At 55.9% G+C, this 14,781-nt stretch overlaps 1 protein-coding gene across 2 annotated transcripts in view; it reads left to right on the forward strand.

Moving 5' to 3' along the window:
* Positions 1-2,074: 2,074 nt before the first annotated feature.
* The window catches only part of UNC5B (unc-5 netrin receptor B), an 80,683-nt gene continuing 67,976 nt past the window's right edge, over positions 2,075-14,781 (forward strand). For both annotated transcript variants that reach the window (XM_077894880.1, XM_077894881.1), the window contains exon 1: positions 2,075-2,208. In XM_077894880.1, the coding sequence (XP_077751006.1) occupies positions 2,130-2,208 (79 nt within the window). In that variant the 5' untranslated portion in view covers positions 2,075-2,129. The remainder of the gene's footprint in view (positions 2,209-14,781) is intronic.

Genomic DNA, 14,781 nt, shown 5'->3' on the forward strand with positions numbered 1-14,781 from the left:
CACCTGTGCAGGGAGAGTGTGTGGAGGAGGATATTGGGGAGTACTTATTGCTTTTCTGCCCCCACCAGGTCCCCTTCCAGCCTGCTAGATTGGTCCCCAAGTCCTTTCTCCTCCAATCTAGGAATTGGAGTGTCACTGGGACAGGTATCACATGTGGGAACATGTGTCACTGCGGACACTTTGCCTGATTCCAGCCCATCCCCTACTGGCTCCCGGGCCTGGCTGGACCAACCTCTGACTTCCTTCACCCCTTCCTGAAGTAGCCCACTGCACTTGTATTTGAGGAACGATTCTAGATCCGTGCTCCAGAAAAATCCCAAGTAGAGACAGATCAGAGCTAGGGGACACAGGCGTTCCTGCTGGCTGCCAGCATCCTTCTCTTTGAGTCCAGCCCCAGAGGAGGTGTGGGGTGGAGGCTCCCCAGCTCAGAGTTTCTTTCCAACTCCATCTCCCCTGTCCCCTTCACTCACTTATTCTCTCAAAGCTGTGTGTGATCTTGATCAAATGACCTTACATCTCTGTGCCTCCATTCCATCATCTATAAAATGGGGATATAACTGGTACAACTCAGAGTTGTTGTGAAGACTAACTCGGGGGCACAGGTTTCTGCCAGGGCAGCTGGTCCACCGCTTCTGGTATCACTGTGTTTCAGTCTCAAGACACTACCATCCCTCCAGCTCCACCTAGTTCCATATGCCTTTTGGCCCACTCTTGGGTAGCCAGGACTTTCCCCCACAAATCAGACTGGCAAGGAGAGGAGATCTTGGAAAGAGAGATTAGTGACATTTATGCAGTTTCCATACATATTTTTTTCATTCAACTCTACACCCCCTTATGAGATAATTATAATTTTTCTCTATTTTAGATGATGATGAAGGAAGCATCAGAATGGTTAAGTAACTTGCTCAAGGTCACACAGAGGGTGAGGAGCAGAGCCCAAGGGCTGTACCTCTCCCCTCTGCCCTACTGTTACCTTGGAGGGCAGCTTTTTAACAGTAGCACCTAAGGTGGTACAGGAGGTTTAGAGGGGTCTGGTAAACAGTTCTGCCTAAGGTCACACAGAGAAGCCGAGCCATCCAGGATGATCCGCATCTATACCTACGTTCACATAGCTGTAAGCCCCGGCTCAACCGGGCCTGAAGTGTTTGAGATTTTTCCCATTTAGGGAGTCTTTTTCTTTCTTTTCTTTTCTTTTCTTTTCTTTTCTTTTCTTTCTTTCTTTCTTTCCTTTCCTTTCCTTTCCTTTCTTCTTTTCTTTTTTCTTTTTTTTTCTTTTTCTTCTTTTTCTTTCTTTTTCTTTTTCTTTTTCTTTTCTTTTTCTTTCTTTTTCTTTTTCTTTTTTTTTTTCTTCTTTCTTTTTCGAAACATCCCCGCACTTTGAAGGCACAGGTAATAAGGACCAAGGCAGCCAAAAGCGAGAGGCCTCAATTCAATCAGAGGAGAAAGCTGACGCAGCCAAGCCAAGGAGAGCTGAGATACATCTCCCTGGTTTTTGAAAAAGGAAACCTGGGCAGCCTGCGCCTGCAGCCACGTTCCCGCGGCCGGGTTTTCCAGCTCGCCGGGCCGAGCGTCTCGCGAGCGCCCCCCTGAAGGGCCCCCAGCCTCGGCGGAGGCCGCGCGGCGCCGGCCGTCGCTCCCCCCCTCCGGGGCCCCGCCCGGCCCCGCCCCCGCCGCCCCGGCCCCGCCCCCGCCGCCCCCGCCCCCGCCCCGCCGCGCGCGGTCCTCCCGGGCTCGCGGACCGACTCGGGCGAGCGGGCGGCGGCGCTCGGCATTGTGGCAGGCGGCGGGGGCCGGCGAGGGCGCCGGGGCCGCGGGCGGCGGCGGGGCGCGGGGAGGCGCGGGGCCGGCCGCCGCGGGGCCGCTCGGGGCGCTCACCTGCCGGCGCGTAACTTCGGAGCCGGGGCGCGCGAGCCCGCGGAGCGCTCGGAGCGCCGGGGCGCCGGGAGCGCAGAGGGGCGCGCGGGAGCCCGGCCGGGAGAGCGGGCGCCGGGCCCCACGGACCGCACGGGCTGGCGCGGCCGGGCGCCGGGAGGACGGCGAGGCGGCGGCGGCGGCGGCGGCGGCGGGGCCGGGGCCGGGGCCGGGGAGCGCGCCCCGCGGGAGAGGCGCCCGAGCCTGGCCGCGGGAGCATGTGGGCCCGGAGCGGAGCGCGGGGCGCGCTGCTGCTGGCGCTGCTGCTCTGCTGGGACCCGAGGCTGAGCCGAGCAGGTAGGGAGCGACCGGGCACGCGGGCGGGGGTCGGGGCCCGCTGCGCCCGGCTGCGCGAAGTTGGAGCGGTCGAGCGCCGCGTCCGCCCGCACGGGGAGGCGCAGGGGCCGCGAGTGGGAAGGTGGGAAGGTGGGAAGGTGGGAAGGAAGGCAGGTCTCCCCGCCCCACCAGCCACCCCCGGGGGCGCGGCCGGGTGCCCCAGAGGAAGCTCCCCGCTCCGCCGCCCGGGAGGACCCGGCCAGGAAGGCTGGCCTCCGGGGGACCCCGGGCTCCCCGCACACGGCGGCGGCACAGGAGGAAAAGACGGGGCTCCGGCCGCTCGGGCCAGGTGTGCGCTGGCTCGCGGTTCGCCGGCAACTTCCCAGCCGTGCTGGCGGCTCGTGCAAGCTCCTACGCGCTGCGCCCCCGAGACCCGCAGACGGGAAGGAGCGAGAGACCCGCGGGGCGCCCCGCTACCCAGGGAGGCCGGCTGTAGAAGGGGGAAGGGCCGAGCACTGCTCCTGGCGTGGCCCGCGACCGCAGGATCCGCAGGTCGGGAAGGAGTCTTTTTTTTTTTTTTTTTTTCTCTTCTTTCTGGGGTTTGGTGTGTGTTGGGGTGGGGGCAGAGTACGTAGCGATCCTGCCAAGTTTCCTTGTAAATGGGTCACTGACATCCCCCCACCCCCACCCCCACCCCCCGTCCGGGGAGCCGGCGCGAGATGCGCTTGCCTACAGTGGGCCTGCAAGATGCGTTAAGGGGGTTGGTAGGCTCCTAAAATAAAGTCCCTACCGCCACGGCACCACCCCCTCGCCCTGGCTGTGCACACCTCTCGCTCGCCTGGAGCTGGGCCCCGCGCCGCCGACTGGGCTGCGACTCCTAAGGCGAGCGGGAGGACGCACGGGAGCCCACCTGCCTTGGGTGCGGGAACCCGAGGAGCTGGACGCCGCGGCTCCTGGGGCGGGGCTGGGGCAGGGGGCCGTCCCGCGTGGAGCCCTCCGAGTTGGGGCTGAGAATGGGGCAGGAAAGCTGGCGCAGAAAGTGGACGAGGTGACGCAGCCCCCCCCCCCCCACTACACCCCGATGGCCAAAGACTCCTCGCTCTGGAATTAATGATTCCCACGGCCTGGGAGCGAGGGCTTGGTTTTAGCACATCCTCCACTTTTTCCCCCCCCAGCCCTCTGTTGTAAAGTTACGACACAATCATTTGATCCGAGTTAATTACGATTTGGGCAGACTCAGGTATTTAAAGCAGTGTTTTGAAGTTGGAAGGTAATGATGGGGGAGGGGGCAGGCTGCTGAATGACCAACCTTGTTTTAAAGAGCGCAGTTGAAGGTGGGAGTTGCTGGGCTGGGGTGTTGGTTTCTGGTTTGAGGGTGTTTGAGGGGAGGTGATTGAAGGGTAGGGTGAAGCCTCTGTAAACGCCACTTGGGCAGCATCGGGGCTTGGGAAACTGTTTTAGAACCAGCCGCGCAATGGGATCAGGGATAAATACTGAGGTTACAGGGGAGGGGAAGGGAGGGGAGAGGAGGGGAGGGGGGAGGGCCTCCGCTGGGCAGGAAAAAGGCAAGACTGGTTGGCCTAGAGTTGGGCTGGGGAGGCTGGGGGTGGCCTGCCTTTCCTGCTTAACAAAGCATCCAGCCCCCACCTTCCCCAGAGGAAACCCCAGGCCCAGGGCTTTGATGGATTTGGGCACAAACGGAGCCCAGCCAGAAGTGGCCTCTAATACCGGGCTTTGATTTCTCACTAGTGAGCAGAACCGGTGTTGGAATTGTGCTCATTACTTAGCGCGGCAGGGGCTGCCTGCCCACCAGCCTACAGTGGGCCCAACTGGTGGGGTCCGCGTGCAGTCCCCCCTCTGCCCAGAATCTGAAGCCCTTAGAAAATCTGCCTTCAAGGAGGGGAGAACATGCCCCCTCCTCCCACGCAGCCCGTTTCTCCGATGCCACAGGCACAGAACATCTGTCGGAATGTTCTTGGGGTCTGCCCAGTGGATCCGTCACGAGTCCCATTTCACTGCTGGGGAAAAGCAAGGCCAGAGTGTTGGCTCTTCTCAATCTTGCTTGACCACAGATGGCGGACTTGCGTGCAGGACTGCTCCTCTCTAATAGCCAGGCTGCTTCAGGTCACACTGGACGCCTCCTCGTGGCCCCATCCACCTCTGCCTGAAGGCATATATCAAGCTGATGGAGATAAGGCTGTCTCCACAGAGCAGGGCTCTCTCTGGGAGGTGTCCAAGCTCCGTCAGGTGGCAGGCACTTTGTCTCTTTTCCCTCACCCCCCTTCCCAGTGGATATGGGGATGAGCTCCCTTTACAGCACTAAGGGATTTTTAAGCCATAAAGTTTGATGGTGGAAAAATCAAACCCGGAACCATAAAATACAGACCCTTAGAAGGAGGAGGTGTCAGCAAGTGACTGGCCAGCAGAGGCCACTTCAAAAGCCCCTGTTGGCCCTCAGGATCTCCTCTCACCGTACCGTTAGCCTTTCCAGGAGTTTTTAAAGAGTCTTGCCTTGGCTTCTGGCTGGGATGGTTGAGAAGGGACCGTGGAATCATGATAACACATCTTTTTAAGATGCAATTAAAGTCAGAGTTTTCCCAGTCTCTGCTGTGTGTGCATGTGTGTGCATGTGGGTGGGTGTGTGCATGTGGGTGGGTGTGGTGCGGTGGCCCATTTTGCGTCACCCTCTACACTGTAGCAAACACCCATCTCAAACAAATGGAAAATCAAGAGTGTCTTAATGTGCTTTCTCATTAAAGTGAAAGTATCACTGCAGGGGAAGAAATTCGGAGGTAATTTCTCTCCTTCCTCCTCTCTCCACCCCCACCCCAAACTGGGAATTCCAGAGGACAAAACAGTTCCCCTCTTTTCCAACCCCTTTCCTTAACTGCTGAAGCTTTGGGACAGGCCCTGACTTGCCCTGGGGAGGGGGGGGAAGGGGGGTATATATGGGGACTCAGGGATAGATCTGGAATCTGAACTCAGGCCTCACAAACCTCAGGCTAGTTCTGGCTCCTTCTTTCCACCTGGCTGCATGGGTCTGGGACTGAGCTGTTGAATTGAGGCCCTAGGGAAGGCAGGCTGCTAAAGATAAGGTTTGTTTGGTAGTTAGGTCAGACTGAGACTTGTAGTGGGATGGGGAAAAGAGGTGGAGTCAGGAATGCTGACCCCAGACAGGTGTAAAGGGCTGGGCCAGAGGTCAGGCCCTGAGACTAGCCAGGTGCCCAAAGGTAGCTCCACCCCTGATCCCTAACCCATCCCAGGTGAGATAAACCACTGGCCACGCTCCCTTGGAGTGTGGGACTAGCTGGCTCTACATTTTAAAACTCTGCCTTCATTTGTATAGATGGGACAAAATATATTTTTAGTTTTTATTTTGAAGCTTTGGGGAGCCCATCTCCTCCCCACCCACTCTGTTGAGTTTCTGGCTGTCAGGCCTGAGATGAGATCTTCCCATCTCCCCTTCCCTTCCTCCCCACACTCTTCTAAAGAGGGTGTGGGCTGCTTAGGACTTTGGGGATGAGGGTAGAGAAGGACTCCCTCATTCCAAGTGCTTAAGAGAGTAAGGTTAGTGATTTTAAAGGGTCCGTCCTGGATCCCCCCTCCCTCTAAGTGTGTTCTTCTGACCCTCAGCCCTGGGGTGGGGTCGCAGAGAGACATCCATCCGGGAGCCCACCTAGCAAGGCCTGTAGGAAAGGAAGGGAGGCGGGGTCACGGGACTTAGGGAGTAAAGAGAACCTGCCACCAAGGCCGAGTGGCCCCCAGCAGAGAAGGGAGGGTGCGGGCATCCGAGGCCACAGCCGAGCCTCTCAGGGCCTCCTCTTCCTTCTCCTCCTCACCAGTTTCCTAAACAGCTTCCACAAATGGAGTCATTAAAACTGTGAAGGCAAAATGAAACCAAACAAGTGCCTTCTGTGCTTTTCTGTTTCTTGTCTTTATTTTTTTTTAAAGGGAAAATTAAAATTCCGTAATTAGAATAATAGGAGGAAGGGCAGTTTCAGGAAGGTCGAGGGAATCAGGTGCACTGGCCCCTTTGATTTGCTTCCCGAGTTGGGGCTGGGGCCCCAGCTGCCCGGGGGATGTCTCCCCACCCTCGTTATGGGGAGCCGCGGGCGCCCCGGAGCTGGCCAGGGCTCCCGGCTGTGAGCTGGGCGCGTGGCGGATTCGCACTCAGCCCCGCGCCCCCACCGGCCGGCCGGCCTGTGCAGGTCCCGCGGTGCCCCTTCCTCTGCGCAGCTTTTTCTCGATACTGGCAGCAAAAACACATGCTGGAGTGCGCGCATACAGCAGCCGCGTCCCCGCTCCCCAGCCCTTTCCTTCCCTCCCTTCTCTCCGAAAGCGCCCCGACCTGATCAGCGCCTCCAGGCCCGGCACGGAGTGGGCTCGGGGTGGGCTCCTTGCCTCCATAGTGCCGCTTACCTGGGGCCACGCATCTGGGCGCCCCGCCCCTCCACCCTGCGCCCCCTGCTCCGCGTCCCCCTCTCCTTCTCACCCTCTCCTTGCATCCCCTTACCTCCCCTCCCCTGCCGAGCTGAGTCCTGGGAGAGGTGGGGGGAGAGGGGGAGCCTCCTGGAGCTCCAAGCCACCTGAGCAGGTGAGGGTACCCAGCCCAGCCTCCATCCTCACCTCCCAGAACCGCCGGGCTGCCCCCAGCGCCTCATAACTTTCCCTGCGGGGCGAGGCCCGGTTTTCCGGGAAGGCAGGCTGTGGGTGTGAGAGAGTGTATCAAGGACTGTCGGTGTTGTAGGGGTGAGAACGTGTATTGCGGAGGTGGGAGTGTGCAGTGGGAAGGGAGAGTAGGTGTGGTGTTGCGTTGGGGTGTTGGGGAATGGAGATGAACGTGCGGGACCAATAGATGTGCCGATGAGGGTTGTGCCTTTTGTATATGGGTGCGTGCGATGGAGGTGACTACGTGTGTTTGGGGGTGTGGGGGTGTGTGCATATGGGCACAGCTGTGGTGTGTTTGTGTATAAATAGGTATGTGTGGTGTGGGGACAGTGAGTCACCACCAGGCATGAGAAGCTCCATCCATTGTATTCTGTTGGGGATGTCTCTTCCTGATGGGACCCAGGCCATTTGCCCTTTAGCACTATGGAGATCTTATTTTGCCCTGCACTGGGGGTTGTGAGCAGGATTTGGTCCAACTGCCAAGTTCTGGAGTTGGAAGGCAGAGGCCAGCTTCCCCTGCCCCCCACTACACACACACACACTCTTGAGGGCAGATAGGTCAGGTAGGTCCTGCTGCTCCAGAGGGAGGAAGGTCAACCATAGATAAGTCCTAAAACCAGTCCAGGAACTTGATCGATGGCCCCCAGGACGAGGGTCTGAGTCCTTGGGTCACCTTCAGTTGACTTGCAGCTTACCAAGAACAGTGGCAGCACCCGTGGTTTGGAGATCTGCTCTCTGACCTGGCTCAGCCTCATGCTGCAGCCCTCTGGAGACAATGAGGTCTCCTCTGGAATTTGCTAGAGTAGAGGCAGGCAGAGAGCTTGAGTGAGTGGCATCCCTACATAAGCAGGCATGGCTGGGGCTGGGGCTCTCAGTGGAGGCAATTGAAACAGGACACTTGCACACAGACACACACAAGAGCCGTACTCCACTGTCCTCACCACTTCCTTGGTCACCAAGAGTCCCTCTGCTTTCCCACTTCTGCCTATATTGATTGACTGCCATCCTCAGCTCTAGGGTCAAAGATGGGCCCTTGTGCAGCAGGGGGACCTATAGGAAAGTCGCAGCCCCGCTGCTGGTGCATATTGGTTTAGTTTATAAAAAAAAAAACCCAAACTCTCTTATAGATGGGACCTCACTTGGTCCTTGTAAGAACTCCACCGGCCAGGAGGATGGTCACCTAAGAAGCTGACCTGGATCCCAGGTTGGAACCAGAGCAGCCCTGGTGCCAACCCTCAGGGTGGTCACTGGGCTGGATGCTCATGTCCACTTCAAAACTGTTAGGACATTCAGAGAGTCTCAGATGCCAGGTGAGGGCGGTGATGGTATATGTAGGGAGAGCACAGCAAAGAGTAAACTTTCCTAGCCTTGGGGCTTCCTGGAGGGGGTGACGTGAGCCAGACCTTGACTCTCTTTTTCAGGTCTTTCTAAGAGCATGTCCTGAAAAGACGGGGTGGGGGCCTGCTAGCTGGAGCACCTGGGCAGGGGGGCCTGGCCCCAGGCCTCTCCCACTCTCAGAAAATTGGCCCTATCGGCACCTGCTCAGCCACCATCTTGGGCCAGCCCAGTCCTTGGTGGGGCAACCCCTGGTCGTATGTCCACTCCTGGGCCTCTCAGCCTCATCTGAAGGGGTGCGCCTTGGGAAACTGACCCTCAGCTACCTCTGACTGCAGGCTGGGACCTGGGGCGGAAGATTGAGAGGAAAAGCTATCTTATTCCTTGATTCTCTCCCTGTGGCTCTTTTTATTTAAAAGAATTTTTTTAAAGATTTTATTTATTTATGCGTGAGAGACACAGAGAGAGAGAGGCAGAGACACAGGGAGAGGGAGCCCGATGTGGGACTTGATCTCAGGTCTCCAGCATCAGGCCCTGGGCCGAAGGGGGCGCTAAACTGCTGCGCCACCTGGGCTGCCCCTCCCTGTGGCTCTTGAGGATGAGTGAGTCCAGGAAACACTTCTTAACCACTGGTCAGCTGACTTTCTAGAGGGGCCTCACTGGCCTTGGCAGCTCACCTTGCTGTGCTGTGCCTCAATTGCCTCATCTGTAAAATGGGGGTAATAACACCATCCTCATGGGGTGGTTTTAAGAATCACACAACCTGATTATGATAAAGCACTTAGCATGGGGCCTGGCACATAGCGAGTATGGACAGCCCTGTGATGCCAGAGTCAGCTTCCTCTAGGGGCATGCGAGGAGGAGAAAGGCCTAGGCCTAGCAGCTCCTGGCCTAGGAGTTAGGAGACTCTAGTGTTTGCTCTTATGCTGCTGTGTGATGGGGGCCTTTTACTCTCTGGGTTCTGGTTGGTCTCCCCTTCTGGAAGTTTGGGGTGGGGAGAAATGGAAGGATGACCTTTAAGGGCCTTGGGGTTTGGCTTTTGTTTTGCCTAGTTCCATCTGAAGAGGCCCCAGCAGCCAGCAAGAGGCAGAGGTAGCTGAGGCCCAGAAGCACTTGTGTTTACACAGGCCCCTCTAGAAAGTCAATATATCGACTGGAATGCCCTTGTGAACATTATGTGGCCCTGGGTCTCTCTCTCTCTCTTCTCTCTCAAGCCATAAATCACCCGTCGGGACTTCAGTCCCATGTTCGTGCTCCATGAGCGTCTCCTGTCTCAGAGGCCAAGAGCCCCAGATGCCAAGCAGGGCCCAGGGGCAGAAAAGGACCCTACAGGCAGAGGCAGCGTGAATATGCAAGAGAAGAGGCACTTGTTCCCACACACACACACCCTGCCACCCCCATCAAGGCTCAGGGGGCGCTGTGGAGGAGGTGGGGGGAACACACTCTCAGACCCAGCCAGACCATTCACTGTTTCATTTTGCAGGGGTAGAGGCTGGTCCTGCGGTTGGGGAAGGAGGGATCCTGTCCCCACATCCTGTTGGAACACCAGCCCAGCCCTGAAACTCAGGTGCATGTGCATATTCATCCAAATAGAGCAAGCACTGGGCGATACAGTCCAAGTGGGGCAGAGCAGGGGCCTGACCCTTGAATGGATTTGTGTCGCTTTTTGAGGCCTGAGCCATGTGCCCAATGTGTGCTGCTGGGGTGCAAGAGTGGGAGATGGTGCAGCAGAGAGGAGCTCACTCAGGTGAGCTGAGCCACACGCACGGCCCGGGAGGGATCCAGTGCAGTGCTTGGAGGGCAGGCTGTGCAGTCAGACCACTTGGGGTCAGGTCCTGGCTGGGGTCCCATCTGGCTCCAGGTCCGGGAGCAAGTCGTCTACCCTCTCTGAGCTTCAGTGTCTTCATTTGTAAAATGGGACTGCTAATAATGCCACACTCATCAGATTGTCATGGGGAACAATGAGGGAACATAGACAAGTACATTGCACCTTCTCGAGTGCTCAGTTGCATTCACGGTCCTCAGCAGCAATCATCATTACCGATGCCATGTATTGGGTGGTACAACAGGAAGTGCTGAGGCTGTTGAGAGAAGCTTCCTGCGGGAGGAGGAAGGTGGTGTTTGGCCTTTGAAGGAAGGACAGAGTTTGGGTAGGCAGAGAGGGCGTTCCTAGTAAGGGGGTGGGGGTGGGAACGTCTGGCTCATCAACCCAGGAAACAAATTCCTAATTCAGCCCCTGACTTGTATCTGATCATCTGGTACAACAGGAATTCTGGGCCCAGGGGTCCCTTGATACTTTGAAAGAGCCAGGCTTTGGAATTAAAAGCACTCACTCACTGAGAGCCTGGGCCAGGTGGCTCAGTGCTCTGGACCTGTCTGGAAGGTGACCTGCCACCTTCACTGGGCAGTGGTGTGCTGTGAGATGGCAAAGGTAATCCTGGCATGGAGTAGGTTCTCTTGATTTCTATTGCCTTCCCTCCTTCCTGCCTCCCCCCCCACCCCCCAGCCTGATCTATCTGGCTAACACCTGGGGTGAGGGTGCTGAGCCTTGCTTTTCTCTGTGCATCTCTGGGCAAGAGAGCAAGAAGACGGAGTGGAAGCTTCCAGGTTGACCTGAGAGCCAGGGAGAGGGGCAGGATGAGGGAGGCTGCCTGCCTTTTCTGGCCCCTGGTGTTCACCGAAGCCTGGCGGGTACCAGGAGGCATCCCCAAGGTCTGGGAGGCACATCTTCTGAGATCACCCAGGAGCCTGCAACCCCCAGGGGCCTCCAGTGGCGTCTTGAGGCATTACCGGGGTCAGGAGACAGGAGCTGAAGGAAAGCAGCTCTGTAATGCAATCAGAGGCGCCCGCCTGCCCAGCCTGGGGCCTGAGCACCCATGGAGGATGGAGAGCTTACAAGAAATTGAGTCAGAAATTCCAGGAAAGTTGTTCCTGGTTCCTTCTCCCATCCTACCTTTGGGCATTCTGTGACACAGCAGGGCAGAGCGAGACTCAACACAATGAGCAGTGGCCTGGGACCAGGTGGCAAATGTTGCAAGGGGCAGCCTCCCGCCCTTCCCTTCCCTTCCCTTCCCTTCCCTTCCCTTCCCTTCCCCCTCCCCTCCCCTCCCCCTCCCCCTCCCCTCCCCGAGCCAGGGCCCTGGGGACCTGGGTGGAGGCAGGATGGGGTTGAACAACTAGGTCATGAAAGAGCAGCTGTGATGCTAGGTGATGAGGGGACTGGGTCTGATTTTGTTCCCTCGCATGTCCCTGGTGCCAAGCACAGTCCCTGGCCCATAGAAGGTGCTGGATAAACAATTGTAGAATGAATGAATGAGAACTCACGGTCAGGCCTCACTCACGCAGGTAGTCGCTATGATTCAGTCCCTACCGTGCTGTGGACTTGCTGCTTGAATGTAACCAAAGAATCAAGAGATCCTAGTTGCTTCGCTTGCAGCCTCCCTCTTTGCCTACCTCTCTCCCTTCATTCTCTTCTGCTTCTATCTTGGAGCATTTACTAGGTACCAGCCCTGATGAAAGTCAGAGCCAAGTCTTCAGTGCTCAGAGCCCCTAGCTATGAGAGAGTTTAGTCACTAGGTCCAGGGGAGCTGCAGAGAATTAACCAAGCATCGTAGCCAAGTGCCTTCAGGCCCCTGTGTGCAGAAAGTGGCCTGGCAGGCATTTGCCAGGCTGGTTAACTTTGTACTTACCTGCAAGGTGGCCTTCACATGGGATAGCTGGCCCAGCCCCTTGCAAAATGTTTGTTTCCTACTTATATTCCCAACCCTATGGATCATTCGCCCCCAGCTTGCCTCTTGGAGCTCAACAGAATGCCCATTGCATGCGCAGGGACTCTGGGGCCTGGGATTACATGTGGGCTGAGAGGGTATTTCTTGAAAGCCCATGGGCAGGGTCTGACCACAGCTCTCAGCCCTCCATAGCAACTGCCACCAAGGATCTGGGTTTGGTGCAGGGGAACAGTTTTGGCTGCAGGGTCTGATGGAGCCAAATTCTCCCTGGCACTGTGTTCAGTGCCAACATTCAGGGAGCTTCCCTGGGAGATTGATCAACCCCCTCGGGTCCTTGGCCGAGGCAGCAGTAGGCCTGGCCAGTACCATGCTCGCAGCTGGGCACCCACTGGTTCTTGCCAGGAGCCCCGATCCCAGGCTGAGCTGGAATTACTGCCTGGTAGCCAGATAGCCTGGGGCTGCTGGGCATGATGACCCCTGCTGCAAATCTGATCTGGCCCCATATTTTCCTGCTGGCACGCCCCACTTCTGTACACAAACACACATACACTCACGCAGAAGAGACAACAGCAGAAAGAGCCCTGAGCTAAGGATTGGGAGGCCTCCTGGATTCTAGTCCTGTCCACACAGCTAATCTACAGTATGGCATTGAGGTAGGCCCTCTCCCTCTCTGGGCTTCAGTGTCCTCATCTGTCCAAATGAAGAGGGTCTGGCCTAGAATTAGAAAACTGCATTCAAGTCCGATATATCTGAGTCACAAACTGTAATTTCCTGAGCCTGTACCTCCTCACTGTAAAAAAGGAGCCCTGATTAGTTGTTGGGGAGACCAAATGAGATGGGGCATGGTCAGTAAATGTTGGTTTTCTTTTCTTTCTAGCCAGAAAGAAATGAATCTGCTAATTGCTGGTTTTAGCCCTCGCTTCTTTCTAGTAGTCCCCTTTTGGCATGGGAAATATCAGACATAAGATTCAGCGTGGCCCGCAGGGCGACTTGGTGATCCACCTGTGGTTACAGCAAGGGAAGAAGCCTGCATGTCATATGCATTTGGAAAGAGCACTGGACAAGACATCTAGAAGCTTCAGCTCTAAGGCCAACTCTATGACCAAGAAATCACTCCCCGTCTTTGAGCTTGAGTTTACCCATCAGCAAAAGGAATCAAAGCAGCTGCATGTCAGATAGGGTCAAAGGAGAATACACCCAGAGAGATGCTTTGGAAACTTCTGCAAACCCAAGGAGCTGATCTGAGGTGGAAGGAGGCGGGCAGAGCAGGATCTGTTGTGCCAGGGACTACGCAGTTCATCCGAGAGCTGTTTGCTGTGGGGCAGAGAGGGCCTACCTAGGTTTCCTTCCCTGGCTGGAACCCCCTGCCTGTTGGTGGGGCCTGGCTTCTCCCCTCACCTGGCTGGCCATGGCTCTTGAGCTAGATGACAGAGTTTGGGTCTCTTCCCATCCCTTACCATGCTGCACACCCCAGAGCAGAGGAGGCCAGGGTGCCACGTCAGGGAAGGTTAGTGTCAGAGCTGGCTTTGATGTGTCTGAGCCAGCACACCATCTGCCATGCCCACCAGAACTTACATAATCCCTCGGCCAGCTGCCCGTTCTTAGAAAACGGGGCAGGCAGGACCAGCAGGGAGTGAAGGGGCAGGGTTTTCTTCTCTCCCCTTTATTTCCTGGCAGCCCACACCTCCTCAGACTAGCATTCATTCTCTGAGCTGCTCCTACACTGTCTGGAGCCTGAGACATAAATGCAAAGTCAGAGTAAGGCCCAGGCTGGATGGGGTTATGGCAGGCCTCAAGGGCTGCTCGCTGCCTGGCCTCGCAGGCTTCAGGGGCATCTACAGGCTGCTTTCTGATAGCACTTGGCTAGTGTGCTGGCCAGCCTCCTCTCATCATTCCTCTGTGGGGCTCCAGTGGGGTGGGGCCAAGGGGGCAGCTCAAGCTTCTGGGAAGTAAGAGCAGATCCTCCCCCACTTCCTACAGAGATGTTCCCTTTCCCACATTTTATCATGTAATGAGCATTTTTAATATGTCAGAATAATAGCCAAATAACACCGCCCATTTATGACTAAGACCCAAGATCCAGTCATATCTTTTATTTGCTGACTGTGTGATGTTGGCCAGGGTGCTTCCACACTGTTGGTCTCCATTTCCTCATCTGGGAAATGAGAATAATAAAGCCTGCTTCCATAGCTGTCTTGAGGATTGAATCAGTTAATAATGCATGTAGAGGACAGAGAAGGGGTTCCACGAATGCTAGCCGTCATCCTTGGTACTCAGTTCCATATTCTCTCTCTCTCTTTCTCTCTCTCTCTCTTTTTTTCCCCTAAGAAAGTGATACAGAATGACCAACTCTGGGTCATTCTAGGAATGCAAGGTTGGTTCAAAATCCATTAATGTTCATGACATATGCCAAATTAGTATTACACACCAGAGTAATGAATCTAGGGAAACAAATTCATATGATTATCTCTAGAAATGCTGAAAAAGCCTTCATCAAAATTCAACATCCATTCATCATATAAACCCTCAAAAAATACCAATTAAGGGGTTCTTTTTAGCATGATAAAATATATACATGCCCTAATCCTAAAGCCAGTATCTTATCTAATGGGGAAACACTAAAGGCCTTTCCTTTAAGATCACTAATGAAGCATGGTTACCCACCATCTCTTTTCTTCAGCACTGTGCTAGAAGCATTCGCCAATGAGATTAAATGAGAAATCACTTAGAGGCACAAAAATGGGAAAAAATGAGGTAAAACCACCTTACCAGATGCTAAAACATACTGTAGCGCCTCCATAATTAAAACCGAGGCATAGGTGTGTGAATTGTCGGACAGACCAGTCAAACCTAATAAAAGTCC

This window comes from Canis aureus, chromosome 4, assembly GCF_053574225.1.
Source record: "Canis aureus isolate CA01 chromosome 4, VMU_Caureus_v.1.0, whole genome shotgun sequence".
NCBI lineage: Eukaryota > Metazoa > Chordata > Mammalia > Carnivora > Canidae > Canis > Canis aureus.